Below are 25,040 nucleotides of genomic sequence, written 5' to 3' on the forward strand. Positions count from 1 at the left end.
AGTTTACATCAGGCAATGATCTTTTAAAGAAATCTGTCATATTTATATTCATAAGCACAAGTGTATAAATAGTGTTGTAAGCACAAGAAATCTTTGGATGTAATCCAAATAGGACATTTTAGAAGAGCTAAAATAAGCTATTGTAAGCATTCAATTCAGCAGTGATAATAAAATGTATTCCAGTATAAATATGTATTTTATACACACTAAGAGGACCATTCTCTGTCATTCATCGAGAACATTTTCTGAAACTGAGCTCCCCACAGGATCTCAGAAGAATTTATTATCTTGCATTGGTGGACAATTAAATTTCCAAAAATAAACTATTAAATGAATGTGAGTTTATTTTGTGTTTCTGTTTATTTATCCTAATGGTTTGGAATCCTGCCTGTTTTGCACAGTATCTTGGTACCAACCAGCATTTTAGAAAAAAAAAACATCCGTAATGTTGAGATTCTGTCTCCCTCGTGTGGTAAAACGATGTAAATGCAACATTTAGGTATTGTCCAATATCACCTTATCAGAACGCGAAATGTGCTAATTAGGTAGGTCTGAAAATTCATGGTTCTCTATGGGATTGTACACAAAAAATTAAGTTTTAGCAAAAAAGTGAAAATATAGATAGACCTAATCTAGATTTAAATAATGAAAACATTATTTTTTTTATTTACTTAAAAAAATAGTGAGAGCCTAGACTGAAAGCTTTTAGTGAGTAAGTTTTAGTATGAAAAAGAAAATAGGCAAATAGAATAGATATATATGCCCTAATCAAGATGATGATTTTAAATTAATATCTGTGATTTTATGTAATCAAAATAAATGAACATCTATGGAAGAATACAATAAAGACTAATTTCACAATAAAAAAAGTATTAATATGAAAATGTTGACTGATCTAATCAGAACTTGAAAAATAATGTAAATGAAAATATTTTTTTTTTGCTTAAAATTAATTTGCATATATGAAGTATAAGAATACTATGAAAGAAAATGTGAAAATGAAATCATAGACTGGTCTTATCAGAATTTAAAAAATATAAAATATACATACATTAATTTTTATTTACTAAAATATACTGGCATCTATGAAGTACATTTAAATATTATAATATTTAAGCAGTCATTAAAACCATTCAGGCTTTTAATTGGACTTGTTTTGTTCAATTGTTTTTTTTACGCTGATTAGGAACGAGACGAGTAAAAAACTTAAACAATATATACATTCATTTTTATTTCCTCAAAATGAACGGACCTACAGTATGACAGTATGTAGTTTTTATATCAACATAAAAATATGTATATATATATATATATATATATATATATATATATATATATATATATATATATATATATTGTATAAATGTATAGATTTATAAATATATACACACAGCTCTGGAAAAAAAATTATGCGTTTCTCTGATTTTTCCAAACTAAAAACCTCTGGAATATAATCCAGAAGATGAATGACAACAAGCCATCAAACCAAACTGAACTTGTTTTGCATGAGTAGTGGCAAAAAATTATCTGAAAGCAGGGTGTAAGACTGGTGGAGGAGAACATGCCAATATGTAATATGCGTTAAAAAACAGGGTTATTCCACCAAATATTGATATCTGAACTCTTAAACCTTTATGAATATGAACTTGTTTTCTTTGCATTATTTGAGTTATGAAAGCTCTGCATCTTTTTGTTAGTTCAGCCATTTCTTATCTTCTGCAAATAAATGCTCTAAATAACGATAGTTTTATTTGGAATTTGGGAGAAATATTGTCCGTAGTTTATAGAATAAAACAACAATTTACTAAAAAATATACCTATAAATAGCAAAATTAGAGCTGTATATGTTTAATCGATTATTTAAAATAAGGAAATGTATTCTTATGGGCTGTAGGTGTAGAAGGCCAGGCTGAAGGCTGAATGATGCGCTGTGTCTTTAAGATGACGCTGCTGTCGCTCACCGCGCATCTCCGAGCTCCGCGCAGCTTCACCTTCTGCTGAGAATATTATCATTACTGAAACTAACAGCGCGCGGAACCACAGCGCAGAGAACCGCCGCGGATAACCCTGAGACCTGTCCCCCTAATGTGGTAGAGATTCCACACTGTAAACCAGCGTTTACGGGGTAAAAAAGCGAGACAAAATGGCCGAGCTGCCGATGGGGAAGGGGGTATCTGCGGGGAAGATAGCGAGCAATGTGCAGAAGAAATTAACCCGGGCTCAGGAGAAGGTAAGACACCTCTTTTATTATTTTCATTAATTTTATTATAATGGCTGATGCTCCTCGTGTAACTGGACGTGTGCCAGCTCTCAGGACTGATGGTCTGCTGATGATTTCTGCTGATGATGAGGATCATCATCCTGCTGCTGCTGCTGCTGCTAATGCGGCTGCTGGTTTAGCAGGAGAGGAAATATGGTTGTATTTCACATTGCAGTAAGTGGGGGATAAAGCTGACGAAGCCTGAGCTACTGCGCAGGCCCAGCTCCATCCAGTCTCACCCTGCTCTCACACACACAGACCCCAGTCCATGGTGCTGAAACACACGTCCATCCAGCCACTACAGTGAGCCCTGCTCAGTCCCAGCAGCACATCCCCACTGCAGGCCAGCTGCTTCTGCATGCAGGCCCTGTGCACAGTGCACCTTATGGGAGGGCCTGTGGTGAACTAGGAGAAAAAAATTAAACACACACAGACTACAACCAGTAAAACCAATCCTGACCATTTTCTTAGTTCAGTTTTGCATCGTTTTGTTGTATTCAGTTAGTGTTCAGTGTTAGCCTTAGCACAGATCTCACACAGTGTAGATTGAAAGATGAATATTGCATCCTTGCATCCACTTACATTTCAGCTACTAGTGAGTAAGAGGTAAGTGCAGTGTGTTAAAAAAAAACAAGAATGATAATATAAACTAATAGCTCATATTATTAGTATTGTAGTACGTATCAATAATAAGCAGTCAGATTGTAAGGAAACAAGAATGATCACAGAGAAATTGGTGAATTCCGGGTGTTTCTGCATTTTATCAATCATATGTTGGCCTGAGATGCACCTAGGTTATTAGCTACCTACGAAATGTATAATTTCTTTGGATATTCAAATCATTCAAACATTATTTTCAACAAGATATCAGTCAGACAGCAAATATAAAGTAGGCCCAGTATATCTGGATTATAATATGTTTCAGATATTATATGTCTGCATATGATTCAGATTAAAATAAGGATGCACTGAAATTGAAAACATTTTATTTTTGAATATATATAATTATTAATATAATTATTAATATATTAAATATTCACATTACAAACAAGTATATATTTACATATTAAAGAGGGAAGATAGTTCTCTAGCTCTGCTGAAGGCTACAGTACATACATTAGTCCCACCACTCCACCAGAAAACAATTCCTAGAAGGGCTGTCCCCACTGTCACTTTCCATTGATTGGTCTTTTTCTACAGTGGCCCTGATTTTTTAGGTTATTGATTTTCTAAATGGGGTGGTTCCAATATAGCAACAGTGTGGCTTCTCTTTGCTGTGTTCAGAATGCATAATAAGCCATCTGCCTAATACACCTGAGCGGAAGAACACACTGATGAGTGAAAGTCCATCAGGATTCAGGATGCACCAGAATTTATGTCCAAATGTTTTTATTAAAATTTTTACAGTTGTGTGTATTGAATAGCCTAAATTGCTATATTTTATTTCATTAAAAAACATGTACTAAGCTACAATTTATAATTTTTTTTAATCAAAAACAAACATATTACATATTGCATGCCCTTACATTTCAGCTGCAAGTGAGGGTGAGGTAAGTGTAGTGTGTAAATAACAAGTGGGATAATATAGATTATTAGTTTATAGTAGCAATACTGTAGAAATAATCACTAAATATATATATATATATATATATCTTTTTTTTTGCATGTTACTAATATATTTTTATTTCATTAAAAAGCATGTTAAAATCTACAGTTTTAATGATTTATTAAAACAGAATATTGTTTTAATCCTCTTTGGTTGCGTTTTGAGCAAATCCACAAAACGTAATTGTTCATTCTTTTTGCTTATTGTTTTTAGCCACATAAAATTCATTGAAGAATAGTGGTGCATCCTAAACACCATTAATAAATAGAGGTCTAAATATCAACTTATTCAATTCAGTTCAACGTTATTGTTTTTGTTATGATACAGAGTTGTATCAACAAAACACTGTTAGACTAGATCTCCAGCGCAGCAGTAGATCAAGGACACGGGACAATAGAGCAAAGGCAGTAGGCAAACACAAGATACACAGACAATAAGCTCAGCTGACAATACATCCAGTAAATACAGTTATGCACATGTGTGATTAAAGTGCAGTAATGTTACTATACTAACAGTAAACTGTAGTAAATAGGTACCCCATGGATTATAATTGGGCGATTATTCATATTAATGGAAGTGTTCAGTATGGTGAGGTATAGTATGTTGAGGTAGATCAGGTTTGTAACCGGCATCTCATATGTCATGTAAACAAAGTGAGCAGTGTAAGTAATGAGTACAGCAGCTTAGAGTACTGACAGAGCAGCTAGGTGGACAGGTACACTGCTAATAGCACATGTATAAACAATTATTGATTAGTCAAAGCTTTACACACTATAGAATTAGCATGCAAAAAGGATTTTTGGAGGTTTTGCATGTTGTGTTTGTCTAAATGTATTAATGGATTATCTTAACATAAACAACCTAAATATAGAAAATATAAACATGCAAAACAAATATACAAGATTGACCTGCATTCTGCGTGACCATTTTACACATATACTTATTCCTTTTGTCATCCAAATGGTCCATTGTTGTAACAGATGGCTATAGGCAGGAGTATTGTCAGGTGTGGACATTGCAGAAAACAAAACAAGTACCCCTGGGCAAAAGCTCCCGTCCCTTGTTGGACTGCTGTTAGTGTTTGTTTCTGTGGTCTGGAAATTTAGCCCTTTATGGTCTTTACAAAATACCTGTAAAATAAGCTCCTGAACAGATGTTATCTGACTGCTTACTGGCATAGTACCTGCTAGAGTTACAGCAGCATTCTATTGATGGCAATGTATCAGTGTTACAGTTTCTATGCAGCCTACATTAGCTACACTGTGTCTATGGATTGGATGTAGGTTTTGGTTAATTAGTGCTTGTGAAGCATGCATTAAGTGACGGCTTATGTAAAGGCCACCATTAATCATTTTAAGATACTGGTTGACACAAATTCTTCTCTGAACTTGTAAATATAGATTTTTAGCTCACAGCCAAAACTAACAAATTAGACAGACAAGGAAGATTTAAAAAAAATCTCTCTAACATCAGTACAACTTCACTTTTCATTTTTTTAGACTGTAGTGTTTGGTGGCTCAGTGGTTACAGCACTAAGCCATCAACAAGGTTATGGGTTCGATATCAAGGTTAAGAGAGCCGCCAGTTTGGGTCCTTAAGCAAGGCCCTTAAACCTCACTGGCTGGCCACAGCTTCGGGCATGTGTTATACAATATAACAGTGTGTAATATTATGTATGTTTACTGGATGGATGGGTTAAAGGAGGAGGTTGTACATTTCCCAACTTTGGGACTAATTGTTATAGACCACTTAAAAATTATGAGTTTCTATTTTTCCCCATTGAAAACCTCTGGAATATAATGAAGAGGAAAATGGATGATCACAAGCCATCAAACCAAGCTGAACTGCTTAAATTTTTGCCACAGGAGTGGTATTAAGTTATCCAAAAGCAGTGTGTAAGACTGGTGGAGGAGAACATGCAAAGATGCATAAAAACTGTAATTAAAAACAAGGGTTATTCCACCAAATATTAATTTCTGAACTCTTAAAACTTTATAAATATGAACTTGTTTCTTTGCATTATCTGAGGTCTGAAAGTTCTGTCTTTTTTGTTATTTCAGCCATTTCTCATTTTCTGAAAATAAATGCTCTAAATGTTTATTTGGAATTTGGGAGAAATTATGTCTGTAGTTTGTAGAATAAAACAACAATGTTGATAAATAGCAAAATCAGAGAAACTGATTCAGAAACTGAAGTGGTCTCTTAATTTTTTCCAGAGCTGTATATATGGCTGGTAGTGAATCTGACACCACAATGTTGCTATAGCTCTAAAACACCTCAGTGTGACTGCTGGGGTCCTTTTTCATTTTTTATAGAAATACATAAACAATTTGCATTGTATACTGATCTGTGGGTAACCAAGGGCCTGGAAGGACACATCAGTAGTGTCCTTAAAATCACTCGAAACACAGACTTTAGGCTTTCTATAAAGGGTTCTTCACTTTGAAACAACCTTATATTTATGTAGAGGCCAAGCAGTGCAGTCTGCCTTGGCAGCTAATATATAATATGTCTTTGAAAGCATGAATTTTTGATGGTGGAGCAGATGAGCCTCAAAAAAACCAGTCAACATACCAGCTCATTAAAGAGTCAGACTAATGTGGAAACTCTGTATGGTTTTGAATCCCTCTTAGCTTAGCTGAATGCTAAGCAATTGTCCAGAATACTGTAAATGCAGAGCTGTTTGCATACTACATATATAGAAATTAAATTTGACAGATTGACAGTGTTATGATTATAGGGTGTCTTATCCAATTAAATTCTGTAGTTTGCTTTTTGGGTAGTAAGCTTCTTGTTTTTTTTCAGGTTATGCAGAAGCTTGGAAAAGCAGATGAAACGAAGGATCTTGCATTTGAAGAAGGAGTCATTAACTTCAACAAACAACTGGTGGGAATGCATTGGGCTTTGTTTGATTGACAAGGATTAAATCTAAATCTAGTCTTACCTATATCTATATCTAGACTAAATTGCTGTGTCAACCGTGAATGTAGTTGAAAATACTTTTAGTCTCGGTTTAGGGTTAATCTGGGTTTGGGTAAAACAGCCATTGTAAACATTAAAGCAGAATAATCTGATTTTATTTGCTTTTTGCTGTACATACATGCTTTGTTTTACTATCTCTGTGTTTCACCCCAATGTTCATGATTCTTTCTTCAAGGTTGAGGGCACCAAACTGCAGAAAGACCTGCGAGCCTATTTGGCTGCTGTAAAAGGTACATTCATCTATTTGAAGTCAACTGTTTCATACTCTGGCTGGTTCTAAGTTGTTTCATTGCTGATGTATTTCTCTTTGTTTTTTAACAGCAATGCATGAGTCCTCCAAGCGCCTCCAGGAGTGCCTGGGGGACATGTATGAGCCGGAGTGGTATGGCAAAGATGAAATGGATTCTGTTATTGAGGTTATTATTTTTCTGATTATTTTCATCATTAGTGTGGGAATGATACAGTGTTAGTCTCATCTTTTTCTGCCCCATAGCCTTTGTTTTTCATTTAATCATTTTGTGTTTTTCTCATTTTGATGTTATTGCTGTTTTGTGATTCCCTAAACATCTAGTCTGTTTTTTTTGTTGTTTTCTCTGATTTCTTTTCTTTCTGAATGGAATGTTAGAAATGCCCTACAGGAATGACAGGACAGTTGGGAGGTAATTCAAGGCTTTAGGCTACAAGATTGTGAATGTTAAGAGCAATTAGACTTCAATGTAGAAACAGTCTGTTTGATCACTGATCATTTCCTCTTTTATGCTTTCCATACAGTTATGGAAATTACATATGTAGTACTTTTGAAATGAAGATTTAATGCTAGACTCTTAAAAATAAAGATGTTCCAAATGGTTCTTTGAGCCTAGGCATAAAATAGCCAGTTTAGGTTCAGTAAAGTACAAGACATATGCATCTCTTTAGTTTTTTTTTTTCTCCCAGCTTTTTACAAATGTTTTTTTTTAAGGAAACAAATGTGGTTCAAAAGACCATTTGAAGCCTCTTTATTCTAAAGAGTGTAGTATAGCCAAGCATCAACGTACACTACTGGTACATTAGATGTAGACACTTAGTATAGTTAGCTGTAGTGTCATAGAATGTGTTTACTAAAATTTACTTTGCATAGATTCTGGTTTAGGTGTTTGAGTATAATCTATATCTACCATTTATACTGTGTAAAGGAGTGGACAGTAGGGGTGAGCGATATGCCCCTAAAATAATATCACAATATTTCATGGTATGTTTGCGATAACAATACTTTTGCAGATATAACAAACACTGAATACAAATAAATATATTTCAAGAATACACTACTGCAACAAAAGGAAAATTAAATTTTACTATATTATACAATATGATATGGCACACCCCTAATTGAGATATTAAAAAAAAACAAGAATTTTACTTGTAACAGAAGTCAATGATCCAGAATGTCATGATACTAATAATATACTCTCCATATATCCAGGATTAAAATAAATAAATCATACTGGATAAATATAATCTGTCTCTAGAAGATATATTGTGGAAAATGAGAACAGGGAATTTTATTTTTGCTAAAAACAGCAAAAACGTAATACCCTGATGTGATAATTCGAGGTGGGTAATATGGCACAATATTTCAAGGTATAATATTGTTCACAATATTCAAAAATGTTGATGATATTGTTGCATATGATGAGATATGGCACACCCCTAGTGGACAGCACATTCCTATTCTTTCCTACTGTGACATTTTAAAGCCACCCTGCTAGCGCTTGCACAGTTTAAGCACAATTGAAGCCAGAGCATGTGCAGTAGAGAGAGAAGGCAAGACCATGTGATAGCCCAACCCCCACACATAATTCTTGATGACAAGCCTTCCACCTGTCTCTGTACCAGGAGCGCACCCAGCAACTGAGCTTAACTTTCATCAGAAACACGTCTATCAGCTTACTCACAGCTGGCTCTCACCTTATCATTGCCATTACCCCTTTAAATACCATCAAATAACTACTATAAAATCTTGGCAATCAGCTGCTTCTTTCCAGTCCACTCTGATATGCAGTCTAGATTCCACACACACAGTTAGGGATTGTTTGATGTATTTTCATGGAACACATATCATTGTCCTCTGCAGGACTCAGATCTTCTATGGACAGACTTTCACCAAAAACTGGTGGATCATGCCTTGATCTCCATGGACACTTACTTGGGCCAGTTTCCAGATATTAGGGTAAATGTGATATTATTTATATTAAATGCTTAACACATTACAATTATTGAATTATGGCTGCATTCATGTGTTTGGGTGTGTTTACTGAAACTGAAAATCCATTTTAAAGGCCCGTATAGCGAAGCGAGACAGGAAACTGGTGGACTTCGACAGTGCTCGCCACACCTTTGCTGCTGTAAACAAGGGCAAGAAGAAGGAGGGCGGCATCAAGATTACTAAGGTAACTGTGGCTGGACAGTTAGTGCTTTTTTATTGCATGTGTGCAAGCAGGACTAGAAGTACAGTTTAGCCAGACAGATAATGTTCATACGGTTTGATTATAAACATAATGTGCAGGAGTTTTTGAGGACAATAGCAAGCTTCTTTATCTTTCACTTCTTTATCTTTTTTTAATAGCCAACGTCTTTACTGGAGAGGGCCACTCCAGGATGGGCACAGGGGATCCTTTCTGCTCATAATGTTGCTCAGACCAACCTGTCCAGGTGTCAGGTAATTAAATATATTTTTCTTCGTAGTTTAGGCCTTTACTTCACTGTCTGCCACTGCTGCGTCCCCCTAACCAGTGTGTGTGTACATATTCTTGTGTTCAGGCAGAGGAGGAGTTAGAGAGAGCACAGAAGGTGTTTGAAGATATTAATGTTGATCTTCAGGAGGAGTTACCATCCCTCTGGAACAGGTAAAATCTTCTGTCTCTGTTGTTTTTTTATGAATCTTTGTGCAACAATGTTGTATGATAATAATTTATTGTAACAGAAGACAAAACATAAATGTTATAAGCAGCTTGGCCTGCTCAAATGGAAACTGCCTATATGACTAGTGCCATGTATTTATCTGGTTTGGAGGATGTCTTTGTTACGTTAGATTCCAAATCATCAGTAATAATATCCTGAACTAAGTGGAGTTAACTAGGGGTGGGCGATGTGGCCCTAAAATAATATCACAATATCTCTTAGCGATATGAGAAAACACTGAATCAAAAAAATATTTCAAGAATACACTACTGCAACAAAATGAAATTTTGAAATTTTTAATTTTATTATTGCATACAATATGATATGACACACCCCTAACTGAATAATGAATAACTGAAACTGAATAACTGAAAAATACAGATTTGTAACAGAAGTCAATGATCCAGAATGTCATGATACTAATAATGCACTCCAAATATCTCCATTTATCCAGGACTAAAGTAAAATTTATAATACTGGACAGGTATAATCTGTCTCTACTGCATATATAACGGGAAATGAGAACAGTGTGAATTTGTCTTTTGCTAAAAACAGCAAAAAAGTAATACGGTACCGTGATGTAATAATTAGTGTTGGGTGAAATGGCACAATATGCAAAGATGTTGGAGATGTTATTGCATACGATTTTCACCAGGTCGCATTTTTCTTTATTATTAGAGAAGGAGACAAGTTTGATATAAAGTGTAAGAAGCAGAAAATCAACTGGCAAACTTTTTTCCTTTCTTGATTTTTTTTTCCTTGCACACTTGTTTAATATGTTCTTGTGTCTTATAAAAAAAAAAACAAGGACTATTTTTTTTCACAAACTGTATATAGACGGCTGTGTTTTGTTTTGGAACATAATGCCAATGACACTTATATCTGGACAACATGTGAGGTATCTTTGGAAATTCTATTGATTTTTTTTTTTTTTTTAACTTCTCTCCAATCCAGTCGTGTTGGCTTCTATGTCAACACTTTCCAGAGTGTGTCTGGCCTGGAAGAGAAGTTTCACAGGGAAATAGGAAAGGTAAGTCTGTCACCATCACCAAGTTCGCTGTCCTGTCTGCCCTTGTAAGTTAAAGAAATGTATTGAATAATATTAATTTTATTCTTGCAGCTGAGCCAAAATATGAATGATATATTGGTGACACTGGAGAATCAAGACATGTCCAGGTTAGTCATATATTTTATTATTTGTTTGCTGTGATGATCAGTTCACATCTGAAGTCTGAATATTACCTTCTCAGCTTTTATAAGCTTTTACTTCCTTTAGTAGATGCGTCTCAGAACAGACGCAAGCATGACTAGCCTGTAAATACATAAAAAATAAATAAGTAAACAAATAAATGAACGCCAAAACCACTCTCACAGAAAAGCAGGTAACCGAGGGGGGACAACGTCAACAGCGCAAAGGAGGTAACAATGGCAGCCCTGTAGTGCTGTGTGTGGGTGTGTTTTTGAGGATGTTTGAGTGTGTGTGTATGCGTGCTTTGTATGTATGTGTGTGCTTTCTCTCTTAATGGAGGCTTTTGCGTGCTTCCTCCTGCTGCCCACCTGGACAGCAGTGTGTCTTGTTTGAGGTGAAAACTGTATTGACACAGTCTACTGCCCATAAGCTTGTAGTTCCTTTACACTCACTTAATGTTTTGTTTAAATCAGTGGCATTTTACAGTCTACTCTATATAAGTGCACCCAGAATCATGCATGTATAGAATGAGTTTGCATAAGGAGCAAGTGTGTCTGAGGGTCTTTGCATGAATAAAAGTTGTTTTGTCTTCATGTAGATGCATAAAGTTCTAGACTGGTAATTCTCCAGTGTAGGCTAATGAGTAAGAACTGCCTGCTGAGGTTGAGGCTTGCAGTGCAAAGCAGCTGGTCCTGAGTGGGGCCTTAAAACAAGCATGACAGCAAGAGCTCCGTCATGACGGAATATCATAGACATAAAATTAATGTATCTGCTGTTTGTTTTACTTGGGAAAGACCACAAGATGCCAATCACACGCTGAGCCCAGGAGGACCACCAGCCATTCCAAAATCTCCATCTAAGGTAAGAATAATAAAACTAGAGATTCTATTTAAAGGGGCTTACATTGGCCACCTCAGTCTCTCTGCTTACGCTTTTAAAAGTAGTGGTGTCAATTCCTGATTAATCAGGAAAATATTCTGCGATTAACTGTGATTAAGATACAAGTTTTTGTAGTGAATATTTAAATATAAATAAAATAATGAATGTAAGAAATGTAAAATTGAATTATATTTATATTGGTTATAGTGGTGGCAGTGCAGCAGGTCCATGAGTGCCAGGTACATTGGTGAAGGGACTTGTGGCAGCACCCTTCATGCACCACGATTCATTTCAGTAAATCATAGGGTGGGGCGAGGTAGATAACAGCAAAAGTGGTGGTCAAACCTGGTGGCGTAATTAATTTGCGTTAAAAAGTTACACAAAAATTCCATGCATTTGTGTTTTAATGTTGACAGCCCTAAAATTAAGGTGTCATACAAGAACCACATTTGGGCTACATTCACAGAATAATAATCAGAATAATATTTTAGCCTTAAAGAAGACCGGTGTAAAATAAACTTTTAGTGTAGTAAAACGTGATAAAGAGTACTAAACTTTGTTGAATAGTCCACCTTTGTTCTCCCACAGATTTCCGAGATCCAGTAGTTTTTTATTTCAAACATGCTTTAGAATGAATGATATCGGGCATATTCTTGTCCCTGTTGATAAATCGCTTTTTACCTGTTATCCAGGCTCAAAGTAGCTCCACAAAACGAAGCATTAATAACTTTAAAAGCTTAATAAAAACACTGTTTACAACATAGAATGTGATTACCGGACGCCGCCTTCTTAAAGTAAACTCATGAACTGTATTTTACTTGTATTCTTAATTTTATCGTGATGTGAGTTTTCATGATAAACTAATTAAATATTGGCAATAACACCATGGATTATCTGAAACAAATTGTGATTGGTTAATGAGGATTTTAATGTGACTATAGCCGCTTCGCAGACCACAGACACGAATATGTCTGTGTTTGAAATAGAATAAAACACAAAAACTCAAAACATTTGCCAGATTTGTATGTTTTTCTCAGTTCTAAATAAAACACAGAGAAGGGTATCTAAATTAATGTCAATGTTAATCAGTTGTACACTACAGCTTCAGCAGAATTAAAGCATTAAATGTTTTTTTATAGAGCCAAAGGTGGTTTTCACTCATGTTGTCTCCTTTTTTTTTTTTTTTAAGCTTTTTACAAAAAAAGCATGCAAGCACTTTCTAGACTCAGTTATAAAGGCATAAAGTAAGTGTGTTTTTTTATGTGTTTGCAGCTGAGACCTGCTGTTCCTCCACCTCCGAAAGTCACTCCATCCAAGGATCTGAAGCAGGAGAACATCATTAACCTATTTGATGAGGCTGCTACTCCAGGCATCAGTGTTACGTCCCCAACAGAAGTCAGTTTTTAACAAAGTTTAAAGCTCATTAAAACTATAACCTTTTGCAATAATGTAATTGATATTCTACATTTTGATACTATTCTTTCTCTGTCCTCCTGCAGTATAATGAACCAGCCACTAGTAATCTTCTGGATATGGACCTGGATTCATTTCATGCTGCTACCACGCCAGTGGCAAACAATCCGCCGGTGTGTTTTCTGTTTTACTGCCTGAAAGGTTTCAAAAGACCCATTTTTTGTTGGACATGTTTGAATGTTGTTGCTCTGTCTTCATAATAACAACACAGCATAAGTATGTTTCACTTGTTCATTCGTCTCATCTTTATGTATTTTCTCATTGTTCATTTGTGAAATCTGCTCATCACTGTGGTTCACTGAAGAACTGGGATTCTTGGGAGGTGAGTCTTCTTTACTTTATCTGTTCTTTGTCAGAGTCTTGCAGCTGGACTTTATTGCTGCTACTCTTTCACCTGGTAGTGACTGATGTGTTTTTATGTGATAAAAAGTGATGCTTAGGGGTGTAAATATTTAACATTAGGCAAGTATTTAGTGTGTTATTACATATCCTTTTTTATTCAATATTTGATCTATTTGGTAAGATTTAAAACCATTTTCCAAAATGTGACTGTAGGCACTAATTACAACGTAGTGATATATCTACAGTATTTTTTTCTGTGTTAATTAAACACTAAACTTTTATTTTGATAAAATTGAGTTTATATGACCAAAACCTGATGTTTGAATATTATATTAAAATATAATATAATTGATTCCACACTCTTTAAAATGCTTTACAATGTTTTCTGCATAATGACATAGAAGAACTGCATTTGTTTCTACAAAGATTAATGTTCATAGTAGAGATATGCAGAGGATCAGAATTTTAGCACCCAATGAACTAGGGGTGGGGAAACTCCAAGCACCTTACGTCTGCGATGCGATTGTAAAACGATGCATCTTGGTAGTACATTATCTGTAGCAATTCATAATGAATTAACTTCGATTTTATTTCCATTTTAAAGCTCCATTTTATTTTATATTTATATTAAATCAAATGAAAGCAATATGGCAAAGAGAGCACACATTCCAAAGAACCGAACAAAGAAATAAAAACGTGGGGAAAAAAAGTGCACCTGCAGCATCTGTCAGCAGATCTAAAAAAAAAATATGTTTGTACACTTAAGCATATTTTGAATAGCTAATAACTTAAAAGCCTCCCTTATATAAAAATAAAGATTCCAAGACTTAAGACTAAATATTGAGCATGAAATTCCTCAGACAAAATATACCAAATCAACAAACAGCCTCCATACAAAAACAATGTATCTAAATTAACATCTCCAGACAGGAGCGTCAAAATGCTGGGTCACTTCTTTTTGCTGCAATTAGCCAAGATATACTCTGTGGAGGGCTTTGCTTCCAGATTTTTGTTAATGTTAAAGCTAAACAATAATAAAACCAGCTGTCATACGAAAATAAATGCTAAATAGACCACAGTGACATCATGTGTGGTAATGCAAATGTACTTACTACTTGCTAGTGAATGCTAATGTGCAAGTTCTTATGAAAAACATGGATTCTGTAGCAATAGAAGTCCACGCGTCACAAGTTAGAGAGGTAGTACCTGGTTTCTTGAGTGACTCCGTGATTCAGCTTTGGTCGTGTTGGGCCTGCGGCGAGCGACTGAGCGCGGTAACTTACTTCCCAGCGATGCACGACGGCCCAGTGAGCAACTGATCACGGTTACTCCACCGCGACCTCCCCGCAGCGCACGCCGGCCCGGCAAACGACTGAGCGCGGTACTTCCCGCGACCTCCGCGCAGCGCACGACGGTCCAGTGAGCGACTGAGCGCGGTTACTGGGCCAGCATTCGAATTTGCCGCTCCTCCATCTCGCGTCTTTGTTATGTGCGCAGCACAGACTGTCCGGGCGCAATGCTTCCGCTCTGCTGAGTTCCGTGTTTTGCGTACTGTCATCATTACGTTCTACGATAACGTCTAAAAAATTATTTTTGTAATTTGTTAATTGATTCAGAATCTTTCATGTTCTGCAAAGCTGCAAATGCATCTAAGGGTGCTTCACACCTGGAAGTCCGGACCGTGGTCTACATTGCTACATTGCATATATTTGGTTCCGCTTATTTTTGTTTTCACACTGCAGTTTAGGGAGCGCACCACAGACCTTTGTGTGATACTCCTACATCCTTTCATCATCACTTACGTATCGATGCGTTTTCCCTAACCTGACGCTGATTGGTTTTAGAAGGACATGCGTCTGACGTTGGCGTGTTGACAATTCAGCGGGTGGATCATTCGGTGAAAAGCTTTTCCAGGATAAGGATAAAATGAATGAACAGATAAATTTTGTCTCCATAGTAGTGCTGCTGCTATTGTGTTTTTTATACCAGCAGCAGCAACTTCAGGCACATTATTCTAGGTTAGTTCAAATTCGCCAAACGAACATGCTCGTCCTGAAGCAGCTGTATCCACGGCTCTTTTTTCCTGCTTTTCCGGTTATTTTGAGAGGGAACTGACTGCAGCCTGCAGGAAGGCGGAGTTGTCCAGCTCCGCCCACTTTGTTAGCGTCATGTCTTAGCTCCGCTTCTAAACGGAAGTAAACAATGTACAGGGCAGTTAGCGGACTTTAAATATAATGCGCTGCGTCGTCCGGCTTATATACTGTGTGTACACTACGAGCTTGCGAGACTTACCAGGCGTGGCGTGGACAAAGTGGGTGGGACTGGACTGGCTGGACGTCCAACTCCGCCCTTTTGCAGGCTGCAATCAGTAGTAGTTTGTTATTTTTCTGTAGTTCGTTTCTTTGGTCCGAATCAGTGAATGAGTACGTTTACTTGGAGCGTTTTCTCGCTCTGTTCGGTCTGGTTTCACATAGGCATAAATGTAAACGCACCAAAATGCGCATCAATAAACCACGCGAGCAGCCTCTGTCCTCTGATTGGTCAGAGCTGTCTGACACGGGAGTACATTAAATATAAATATAAGAAAAAATAAATACAGAGAGAAGATTTTGTGTTCCAGCGCAAATATCTGTGCTTTAACACTGAACGCTGAAACGCTGCACTTTCAAACACAAGAGGGTTTTCCATCCACCAAGTTTTTGCGCATTTTGAAAATGCGCATGAAAAAAGCTGGATGGAAAAAGTCAAAAATTCGAAAAAAGCCCCAAATATCGCAAAACGATTTTTACGCTAGGAGGGGGTGGAAAAGTTAGAATATCGCATCGCCAAAATTCGGAAAAACTGGATGGAAAAGGGTTTTTCGCATAAAAAATGACGTATCAGAGCAAAAACAGAATCAAACCTCTCCATGCTTGTTTGGCGTCCTCTCCCACGTTATCTAAAGTTTATTCGCATAACTGTAGTGAATGGAAACACGGCTTAATTCGCATTTTTTTCTGCCGAAATTTGGAAATTGCGCATTCTTTTTTCGAAAGGTTTGGATGGAAACCTGACTACAGTGTTTTATACATAATAAACAGAGTCACGCGGCTGTGAGCCGTGAACGCAGCGCAGACGGCGCGTGCATGGACACTGTTCACAGCTGTGGTAATTAGCGTTATCTGGCTAATATATCAGTTTAAACTGTGCTTGCTTTATCAGCAGTTTAGTTCAAATAAATGGCTTATATTTAATAGCTGGATCCGATCGAGACCGGATCACGTTCTCACCACAAGCGAACCGCTCCAGAGTTCGTTTGGTACCGGACCAAGACCACCTCCTCTAGCTGGTCTCGGTCCGGTTCTTTTGATCCGCACCCGAGTGCGATTACTGTTTTCACACCTGCTCAATCGAACCGCAGTTACAAACGGACCAGAGTTCGTTTTAACCGGACCAAATAGTGCTGGCGTGAAAACGCCTGACACACAAACTATTATGTAAACGGGACAAGTGTTACAGTGTTACATCGGAGCACATGGCAGTGCGGAGACAAAACTAGGGAAGACTTGTTTTTAGCTCTTAAAATTCTGTTAGATACTTTAATATTTTAATTTAATTCTATAGTTTATCTAGACACACTTTTTTTTGTTAAAAAAAAATTTAGTACATGTGTGAGCACCACAAAAAAGGACTAGCTATGCCCCTGGAGATGTTTAAATGTTCTTCAATCTCTATTACAAAAGTGTCTCTCTATAGTTTTTCTGATATTATGATATTGTTGACAGAACCAGTTGAAGCACCTTTATATTTAACAGTGTTAAAGTTAGTCACCTTTAAATTCTTAACTAACCCTTTGTTTTTTAAAAAGGCAGCATTCATATATATTTATATGGATATATATGAATCTATGGTCAAATGCTCACCTCTATCACACTCTCCCGGCCCTCGCTCCTCCCTCACTGGCCCTTGTGAATGACACCCGGCCATGCCACCCCCCCCCGGCTCCCATATGCCCTCCTACCATTACTACCCACCACCACACTGCCCTCACTCCCACCTCCCTCCCTTCCCTTCAAGCAGCAAGCAGAGGGCCAAGCTGAAGCAGCTCAGACATGGGACGATGATGGTAGCCAGCCTAAGCGCACTGATTTGGGTGATGCCGCTAGCCAGCCTTCTTGGGATGATGATGGTAGTCAACCAGTGCGTGCTGCACCTGCCTATTCTTCCTGGGATGATGATGGCAGCAAGCCAGTGCGTGCTGCTGATGCGGAGCCGACTTGGGACGATGACGGGTCCCAGCCAGTGCGTGCTCCTGCTGCAGAGCGGACTTGGGACGATGACGGGTCCCAGCCAGTGCGTGCTCCTGCTGCGGAGCCGACTTGGGACGATGACGGGTCCCAGCCAGTGCGTGCTCCTGCTGCAGAGCCGACTTGGGACGATGACGGGTCCCAGCCAGTGCGCGATCAGGGTTTGGACAGTAAAGGGGCTCAGGTATTGTTCTAGCTGAGGCTGTGCCCATGCCTTGGCTGGCTCTTGAAGAGCTTGACTGAAGGCATGCTGCTGCGGGCACCAACTATTAGGCACAAAGGCACTTAGCATGGCTTTTGGGACATGCTAGTAACAGTAGTTGTAGTAGTAAGAGTAGTAGTAGTTGGTATAGTAGGTTGAAATAAGCATGTTTGAGTGTAGTAATTTATTTTTGTATTTTTTCCTTTGTTGTTGGTCTGTTCTCTTTGTCCTTCTCCTTTCCACTCTCTTTCTGTCTCACTGTCTCTCTTATTCCATTTCTCCCCCTTTTCCTCCTCTGTATGTGTTTTCAGGCAGCAGAAAGTGCAGCAGTCACAGCAGAGCCACCTGCAGTAAGTGTTTTACAACTCTACATGCACACAATTTCACACTGCTATCATTATTTCATTTCTAATTCAACCTATGCCATATTTAAGATTTTTCCTGTTTAATTTTTATCTCCTGTTCACGTGTAGACAGCAGCAGAAGCGACAAATGGAAGCACAGAAGTGGAGATGCCGCCAGGCTTCCTGTACAAAGTGAGTCCATTAGGCTCAAACAAGCATTTATAGATACTGTAAATAGTGTTTTTTATTTTTGTATGTGTTGTGGTGTCATATACAACATAAAGTCAACATAAAGGCTGTTCAGTGTGTCTGATTTAAATGTTTCTGTCCCCTATTTGTTTACTGTAGGTCCAAACAATGCACGACTATGCTGCTAACGACACAGATGAGTTAGAGATGAAGGCGGGAGACACTGTGCTTGTGGTGACTTTTGATAACGCAGATGAGCAGGTCATTACTCATCCTCTGATCTTATGAATTTGACATCATGACATGACTTTTGTAATGTGCCTAGGGTTGGCTTAGGTTGGTATTACACCACCTGACTCTAGGGGGAGACCAAGAGCAAGAAAAAAAATCCTACATTTCTTTAAATGTTTGGATGTAAAATGATGTAAAAAGAGACATGAGGTCAGTAAATCAAAATACTACAGCAGGAGAAGAAGAATAATCTTGTACCAACAATTAGACCATATATACCATATATACCATGAGCCATATGAGTCATAAGTCATGTCTGAAACAAGGTGATGGAGACCAACCTCAGAAGCCATTTATACAAGCTGTTATGTTTTAATTAAAATTTAATATTAGTGCTTTTTTTCCTGAAGGCATTAATCTGAAATATTCAGAATTTCAAATATCCTAAATTAATCATACATAAAATAAAACCACTATTTTATTATTTGGCTTTGTAAACTCAATAGGCAATATGGAAACCAACAAAAATTGATTAAAGCCATGTTGTCTTGTCTGCTTAGTCCATAATGTAATTATCATGACCATGGCCTATGAGCTAGATGTCAGTTCATTCACCAGTGCAGTATTAAACACAAGGCTAATATATTTCAGACATCATCTAACAGTTTTTATTTGTGTGATCTTGCAGGATGAAGGCTGGTTGATGGGGGTGAGAGAGGTGGACTGGATTGAGAAGAAAGATCTCAGCAAAAAAGGCGTGTTCCCCGAAAACTTCACACAGAAAATGTGAGCGCCGTGATGTGACCTTGACTGTCAGTTTTCATCCTTTGTTCTTCCTCCATGATACCTTGCTTCACCTTCAAATGCATGGATGTTCTGTGAGACAATATTAGAGGGGAGCAGGCGGCCTCTGCAGAACACGACATGCTTCGAGTACTTGAGGGATGTTTGCAGTGGAGGATGGTTGGTTGTATTGTCAGTGGATTTTTGTTTACAGTGTTTCTGTTGTGTGGCTGTGAGACTTTGCTGGTGTATTAAGTTTAACTTTGCCTGTTCTTTGAGTAAATTAAGTCTCTGGGAGGCATAATATTGGTGTGCCAGCCTGTAAAATAGTCAGACTTTAAACATATCCTTCTACAACTTAACAGGCTGTCATTCCGTGCCCTCGGGCCCTTTTTATTAATCTGAAAATACTTTAAGCAGTGAAGCCGTGTAGAATAGCTAGATTAATATACAAAACCCATAGCTTTATAAAAGTATAATAGAAACTCCTGGTAATGTAGTTTAATGTTTAACAGCGGAATAAAACAAGCTGCATGATGCTCTTTGAACAATTTTACAGTAATCATGTCACAGCTAAGGAAAAGGAGTGCATAGGACATCATCTTTGTATCTGCAGTGTAATAGATTTAAATGTTTAAAAGAGGTATGAAAATGAAATGGAAGGCACCCCCAACTTAATGCTATATCTGAACATTATCTGTGTTTTAAATATAGTACAGACACTATTCACTATATCAACAAAATAACAATATACCAATATACCAGAACACTCACACACTCCATCCTGCAGACTTACTTTCACAGTAAATGTGTCACATTGTAACCAACAAAAAAACAAAAACACACAAACACTGAAATGTATTCATACAGCCACTGACGCATATGCAGCTCTTCTGTACACTTAAGAACATATACAGTATTTTGCTCAGGATTACAGAGAACACTAAGCATTAACACTGTGCCCAGCCTGGCCCTCCACTTATTTATTGTGTAGACAATGTAAATGTGTTCAGAGATGTTGTGCTGTTTGTTATATTCTATTATTTATTTTTCTCAGTTTCCTTGCTATGTAGTGCTTATTAACCCTCTGGAATCTGAAGCCTTTCATGCACGTCCAAGGTAGTCTGACGACATCCATTGCGTCTACAGCTTAGAGAGAATAAGTTAATCTGCTGCAGCTGAGAATCAGTCATTTTGATATAAATATTAAAGTTTTAATGAATGAACCATCAAATTTTGCAACCTAATGCTGCCTTCAAGTCTGCCATTATTTTTTGAGGGAACTGAGTTTGGATTTGCAGTTTTGGAGCTTACAAATTAAACATGATATCTAATCAAGTGTTTTTTTGTATGAAACAACACGAATGCTAAAAAAAATGCTAATATTCTTTTTCCAGCTAAAATTAAACATATTTACAGTTACTGCAAACAAACAAAGCAATGTTAAAGCACCAAAATGTTTCTGGCCTGACTTGCAGCGTGCAGCATGACTCATAGACTGAACCATTCCTTTTTTTACTTACTTTGATCCCACAACACACCAAAATATATTCAGTTTCACCCTTACATTTGGTATAGTTAATACATATATAGTTATTTGATTAAGTCTCAGACTCCAGAGGGTAAAAACACAAAATTGTATAAATAATTCCATTATTTATTGTAATACACTGAATACCTGCGAATACCTATAATACCTATTTCCTCCAAATGTGTAATTATGCAATAATGTCTTCTGCCACCATGTTCTTAAAGATGTATCTAAGATATTGACATGTTGTGATTGGAAGAGGAAGCTTTTTGTCAAATTGTGCTGAGTAACTGCTCTCCCTCCGATGGTGCAACTTTCAGCCACAACCAGGAATATGCATAATATTTATTGAATCCTGTTACACTGTATTTATAGTTTTATTTTTGTACATTGTGAGACAAATGAGGGTTGAGGAGACAGTGATGAGTGTTTATAGTATAAAAAAAACTCCTATGTGCCATGGACTGGATTCTTGACTGAATTTCTAAACAATCTACAGGAATACTGAGTATCTTGTGCTTTGGTTCTTTGTTGATTCTTTTCACGTGTTCTATTGGAAGCTTAACTTAACTTAACTTAACTTCTCTTGTGTGTTACTGTATCTGCTAACATGAACTTTAACCTTCCGTATGGTGACATGGTCCATGAAGAGGGGAGATAAACTAGGCCCATTCCTGTGCTTATTTTTGTCTCTTATTTTGTTTTTCTTTAATGAGACACTTCTCATGTGGTCCAGCATGGAAGAGTTTCATCCAACCATGCAGGTTTTTTGTGTGTTTGTTTTTGTATCCTTCACTGCAAATGAAATTACTTGTGTTTAAAGGCAAAAAAGTGAGTAATTAACACACTTGATATAGCTCTAGTTGATAAGATTTGATTAGATCTTAGTAAATAAACTGAGTGGGCGGAAGAACACTTTTCCCTCCTGTACTTCAGCATAACGAGAGTATACTTGCTTCTGTTTTTGTGCCAGTGCACTTGTAAATGTGAACATGGTGTCATTATGTGGAGCTTCACTGATGAAGATGTGTAATATTCTCTGAACAAATCTACAGTATATGTGTGGCCATTGTGTGAATGTGACCGAGGCATGCTTAACCTCATGTACAGTGTGTTGGTGTATTTATTTATGTTCTCTTGCTGAGGTGGGTTGGAGGTCCAGGCCCACCATAAGCCTCTATAAGCCATGAGTGTTCCTATTCTTCAGCCGTGCACCCTACTGTCAGATCAATGCTAATAAACATTGGTTTAAACCTGGTTCAACTTTTCTAAGTTTTTTTTTTTTATAACATATATTGGATGTGGGCAGTGGTGATTTACTGGTTAGAATAGAGTGCTTGATTATTGGTCACAGAGTATTAGGTTATAGATAAATCATTGGTTGTTCTGGTCAGCAGTTTCAGTTAAATACAGCTCTGAAAACAATTGAGACCACTTCAGTGGGTTTCTCTGATTTTGCTATTTATAGGTATATGTTTGAATGTAAATGTAAAATAAACTACGGACAACATTTCTTCCAAATTCCAAATAAATTATTTTTATTTAGAGATTTTTTTTGCAGAAAAGCTGTCAGACCTCAAATAATGCAAAGAAAACAAGTTCATATTAATAAAGTTTTAAGAGTCTAGGTGGAATAACCCTATTTTTTAATCACAGTTTTCATGCATCTTGACATGTTCTCCTCCACCAGTCCTACACTGCTTTTGGATAACTTTAATTGGTTTGATTGCTGTAAACATCCACATTCCTCTTGATTATATTCCAGAGGTTTTCAAGTTGGTAAAATTAAAGAAACTCTTGATTTTTAAGTGGTCTCTTATTTTTTTCAGAGCTGTATATCATACAGTAATATTTGAACAGTAAAAATAAATAAACAAAAAAAAATAGACAGGTGCTCAAATTTGTGCACCCAACAGAAGTATCCAGCCCCGGTTCAACTTCAACTTTCTCACTGATTTTTGAACATTGTTCTCAAGAATCTGCTAATATTGACTGGATTGACTGGGACATGTAAATAGAAGAATGTTATTGTACTGTCCAGAGACTGTAAAAAACAAGATACACATCATATACATGTAATTTTAGGTGTCTCTAATAAAATAAAGAAACTAGTCAGTAGAATCACTAGTGGGACTGAGTATATGTCTCGTTGATGATTTAGTGCTGCTTCTTTAATGTTTCCAACTGCTCTCACTGTGTATTCAACAAAAGCATCTTAATGCTTTTTGCCCTGGAGCTGAAGCAACATGGCATTCTGCCCACTCCTTTAAGAAAGAGCAGGAAGTGGTCAGTTGCACTAGTGTGATTAAATATAAAATGTGATCAAAAAAAGATAAAACTATCAAAAACAAGTAGGAGGATTTAGCATGATAAAGATATCTTAGCATTATCATAATACATTCACTGATACATGTTTTTAACATGTCACATTAAGTACTAAAATATTGACAACCGCCTGGATCATTACAACAAAATTACTTAATCTATTTCATTATGTTGTATGCAGCACAGCCTGTAAAATGTTGAACAAAATATATTCTAACACTTTTTATATGTTTCTTTTAATAGGTGACTACACAATATTACATATACTGTATGTATAAAATACACTGTATTTAATAGTGTTTGTGTTATATACCGAGTTTATTCTACTTGTGTTGGAGTAACTGTTTTAACTGTCTAGAGAAGGCCTTCGTCTCAATTTTGGAGCATTGCTGTGACGATTTGATTGCATCTAGTGAATGTCTTGGATGGTATGATGATATCTGCTCCAGAGAGTCCTATTTTATAGCTATAGTTCACTACAGGTCAGGAATTTGATAAGCTGTTCATGTGTGCCCATCTGTGGCAGAAATGGGTGCATTTATTAGTAGAAGAATGCATTCATTAGAAGTGGTGTCCTCAAACATGTTATATTCAAAAATATTATCTTGTACAGTATATTGTATTTTATTAGGTTTTTATATATCATTGTTTACAGTATTGCATTGCTCAACCCTAGCACTATACCTTTTGAACACTACACTCAAATGTAGTACTCAAATAGGTACCACTTTAAAATACTGTAAGGCTCCTTTAAAAAACATTTAAATCGTTTATAAAAGAGTTTATTAATGATTATAGATTAAGTTGTACTTTAAAAATATTAATAAGCACGTAATAAACATATACAGTTGTGGTCAAAAGTTTACATACACTTGTAAAAAAACATAATGTTATGGCTGTCTTGAGTTTTCAATAAGTTCTACAACTCTTATTTTTCTGTGATAGAGTGATCGGAACACATACATGTTTGTCACAAAAAACAGTCATAAAATTTGGTTCTTTCATAAATTTATTATGGGTCTGCTGAAAATGTCACCAAATCTGCTGGGTCAAAAATATACATACAGCAACAAAATTTGTCAATTTTGGTGATGTAGCGAGTTGTGTCAATCAAATTAGCTTCATGTCATGGCCTCTTCACTTCTTGTAAGTGATTCTGATTGACTACAGCTGTTGACTTCTCATGAGCCCATTTAAATAGGGCTCATTTGACCCAGTGATTAGACTCAGCTACAAAAGCTACAATGGGAAAGTCAAAGGAACTCAGTGTGGATCTGAAAAAGCGAATTATTGACTTGAACAAGTCAGGGAAGTCACTTGGAGCCATTTCAAAGCAGCTACAGGTCCCAAGAGCAACTGTGCAGACAATTATACGCAAGTATAAAGTGCATGGAACAGTTGTGTCACTGCCACGATCAGGAAGAAAACGCAAGCTATCACATGCTGCCGAGAGGAGATTGGTCAGGATGGTCAAGAGT

General features: G+C 36.8%; 1 protein-coding gene across 5 annotated transcripts; it reads left to right on the plus strand.

The window, feature by feature from the left end:
- Positions 1 to 1,938: 1,938 nt before the first annotated feature.
- On the plus strand, positions 1,939 to 22,495 carry LOC103039763 (myc box-dependent-interacting protein 1). Of its 5 annotated transcripts, none has more exons than XM_022680223.2 (20): positions 1,939 to 2,230; positions 6,672 to 6,752; positions 7,024 to 7,078; positions 7,170 to 7,264; positions 8,962 to 9,057; positions 9,167 to 9,277; positions 9,454 to 9,546; positions 9,648 to 9,733; positions 10,743 to 10,818; positions 10,909 to 10,964; positions 11,163 to 11,207; positions 11,772 to 11,838; positions 13,129 to 13,251; positions 13,356 to 13,442; positions 13,634 to 13,651; positions 17,728 to 18,141; positions 18,471 to 18,509; positions 18,633 to 18,695; positions 18,852 to 18,953; positions 19,612 to 22,495. In XM_022680223.2, the coding sequence occupies exons 1-20, from the start codon at positions 2,144 to 2,146 to the stop codon at positions 19,711 to 19,713; spliced, it is 1,896 nt and encodes a 631-aa protein (XP_022535944.2). In that variant the 5' UTR covers positions 1,939 to 2,143; the 3' UTR covers positions 19,714 to 22,495. The 5 variants fall into 5 exon arrangements, with proteins under 5 accessions (XP_022535944.2, XP_022535945.2, XP_022535947.2 ...); XM_022680224.2 differs by having other exon boundaries at positions 17,731 to 18,141; XM_022680226.2 differs by lacking the exon at positions 11,163 to 11,207.
- Positions 22,496 to 25,040: the final 2,545 nt, after the last annotated feature.

The sequence above is a fragment of the Astyanax mexicanus genome, chromosome 11 (assembly GCF_023375975.1).
Source record: "Astyanax mexicanus isolate ESR-SI-001 chromosome 11, AstMex3_surface, whole genome shotgun sequence".
In the NCBI taxonomy this organism is placed as follows: Eukaryota; Metazoa; Chordata; class Actinopteri; order Characiformes; family Acestrorhamphidae; genus Astyanax; species Astyanax mexicanus.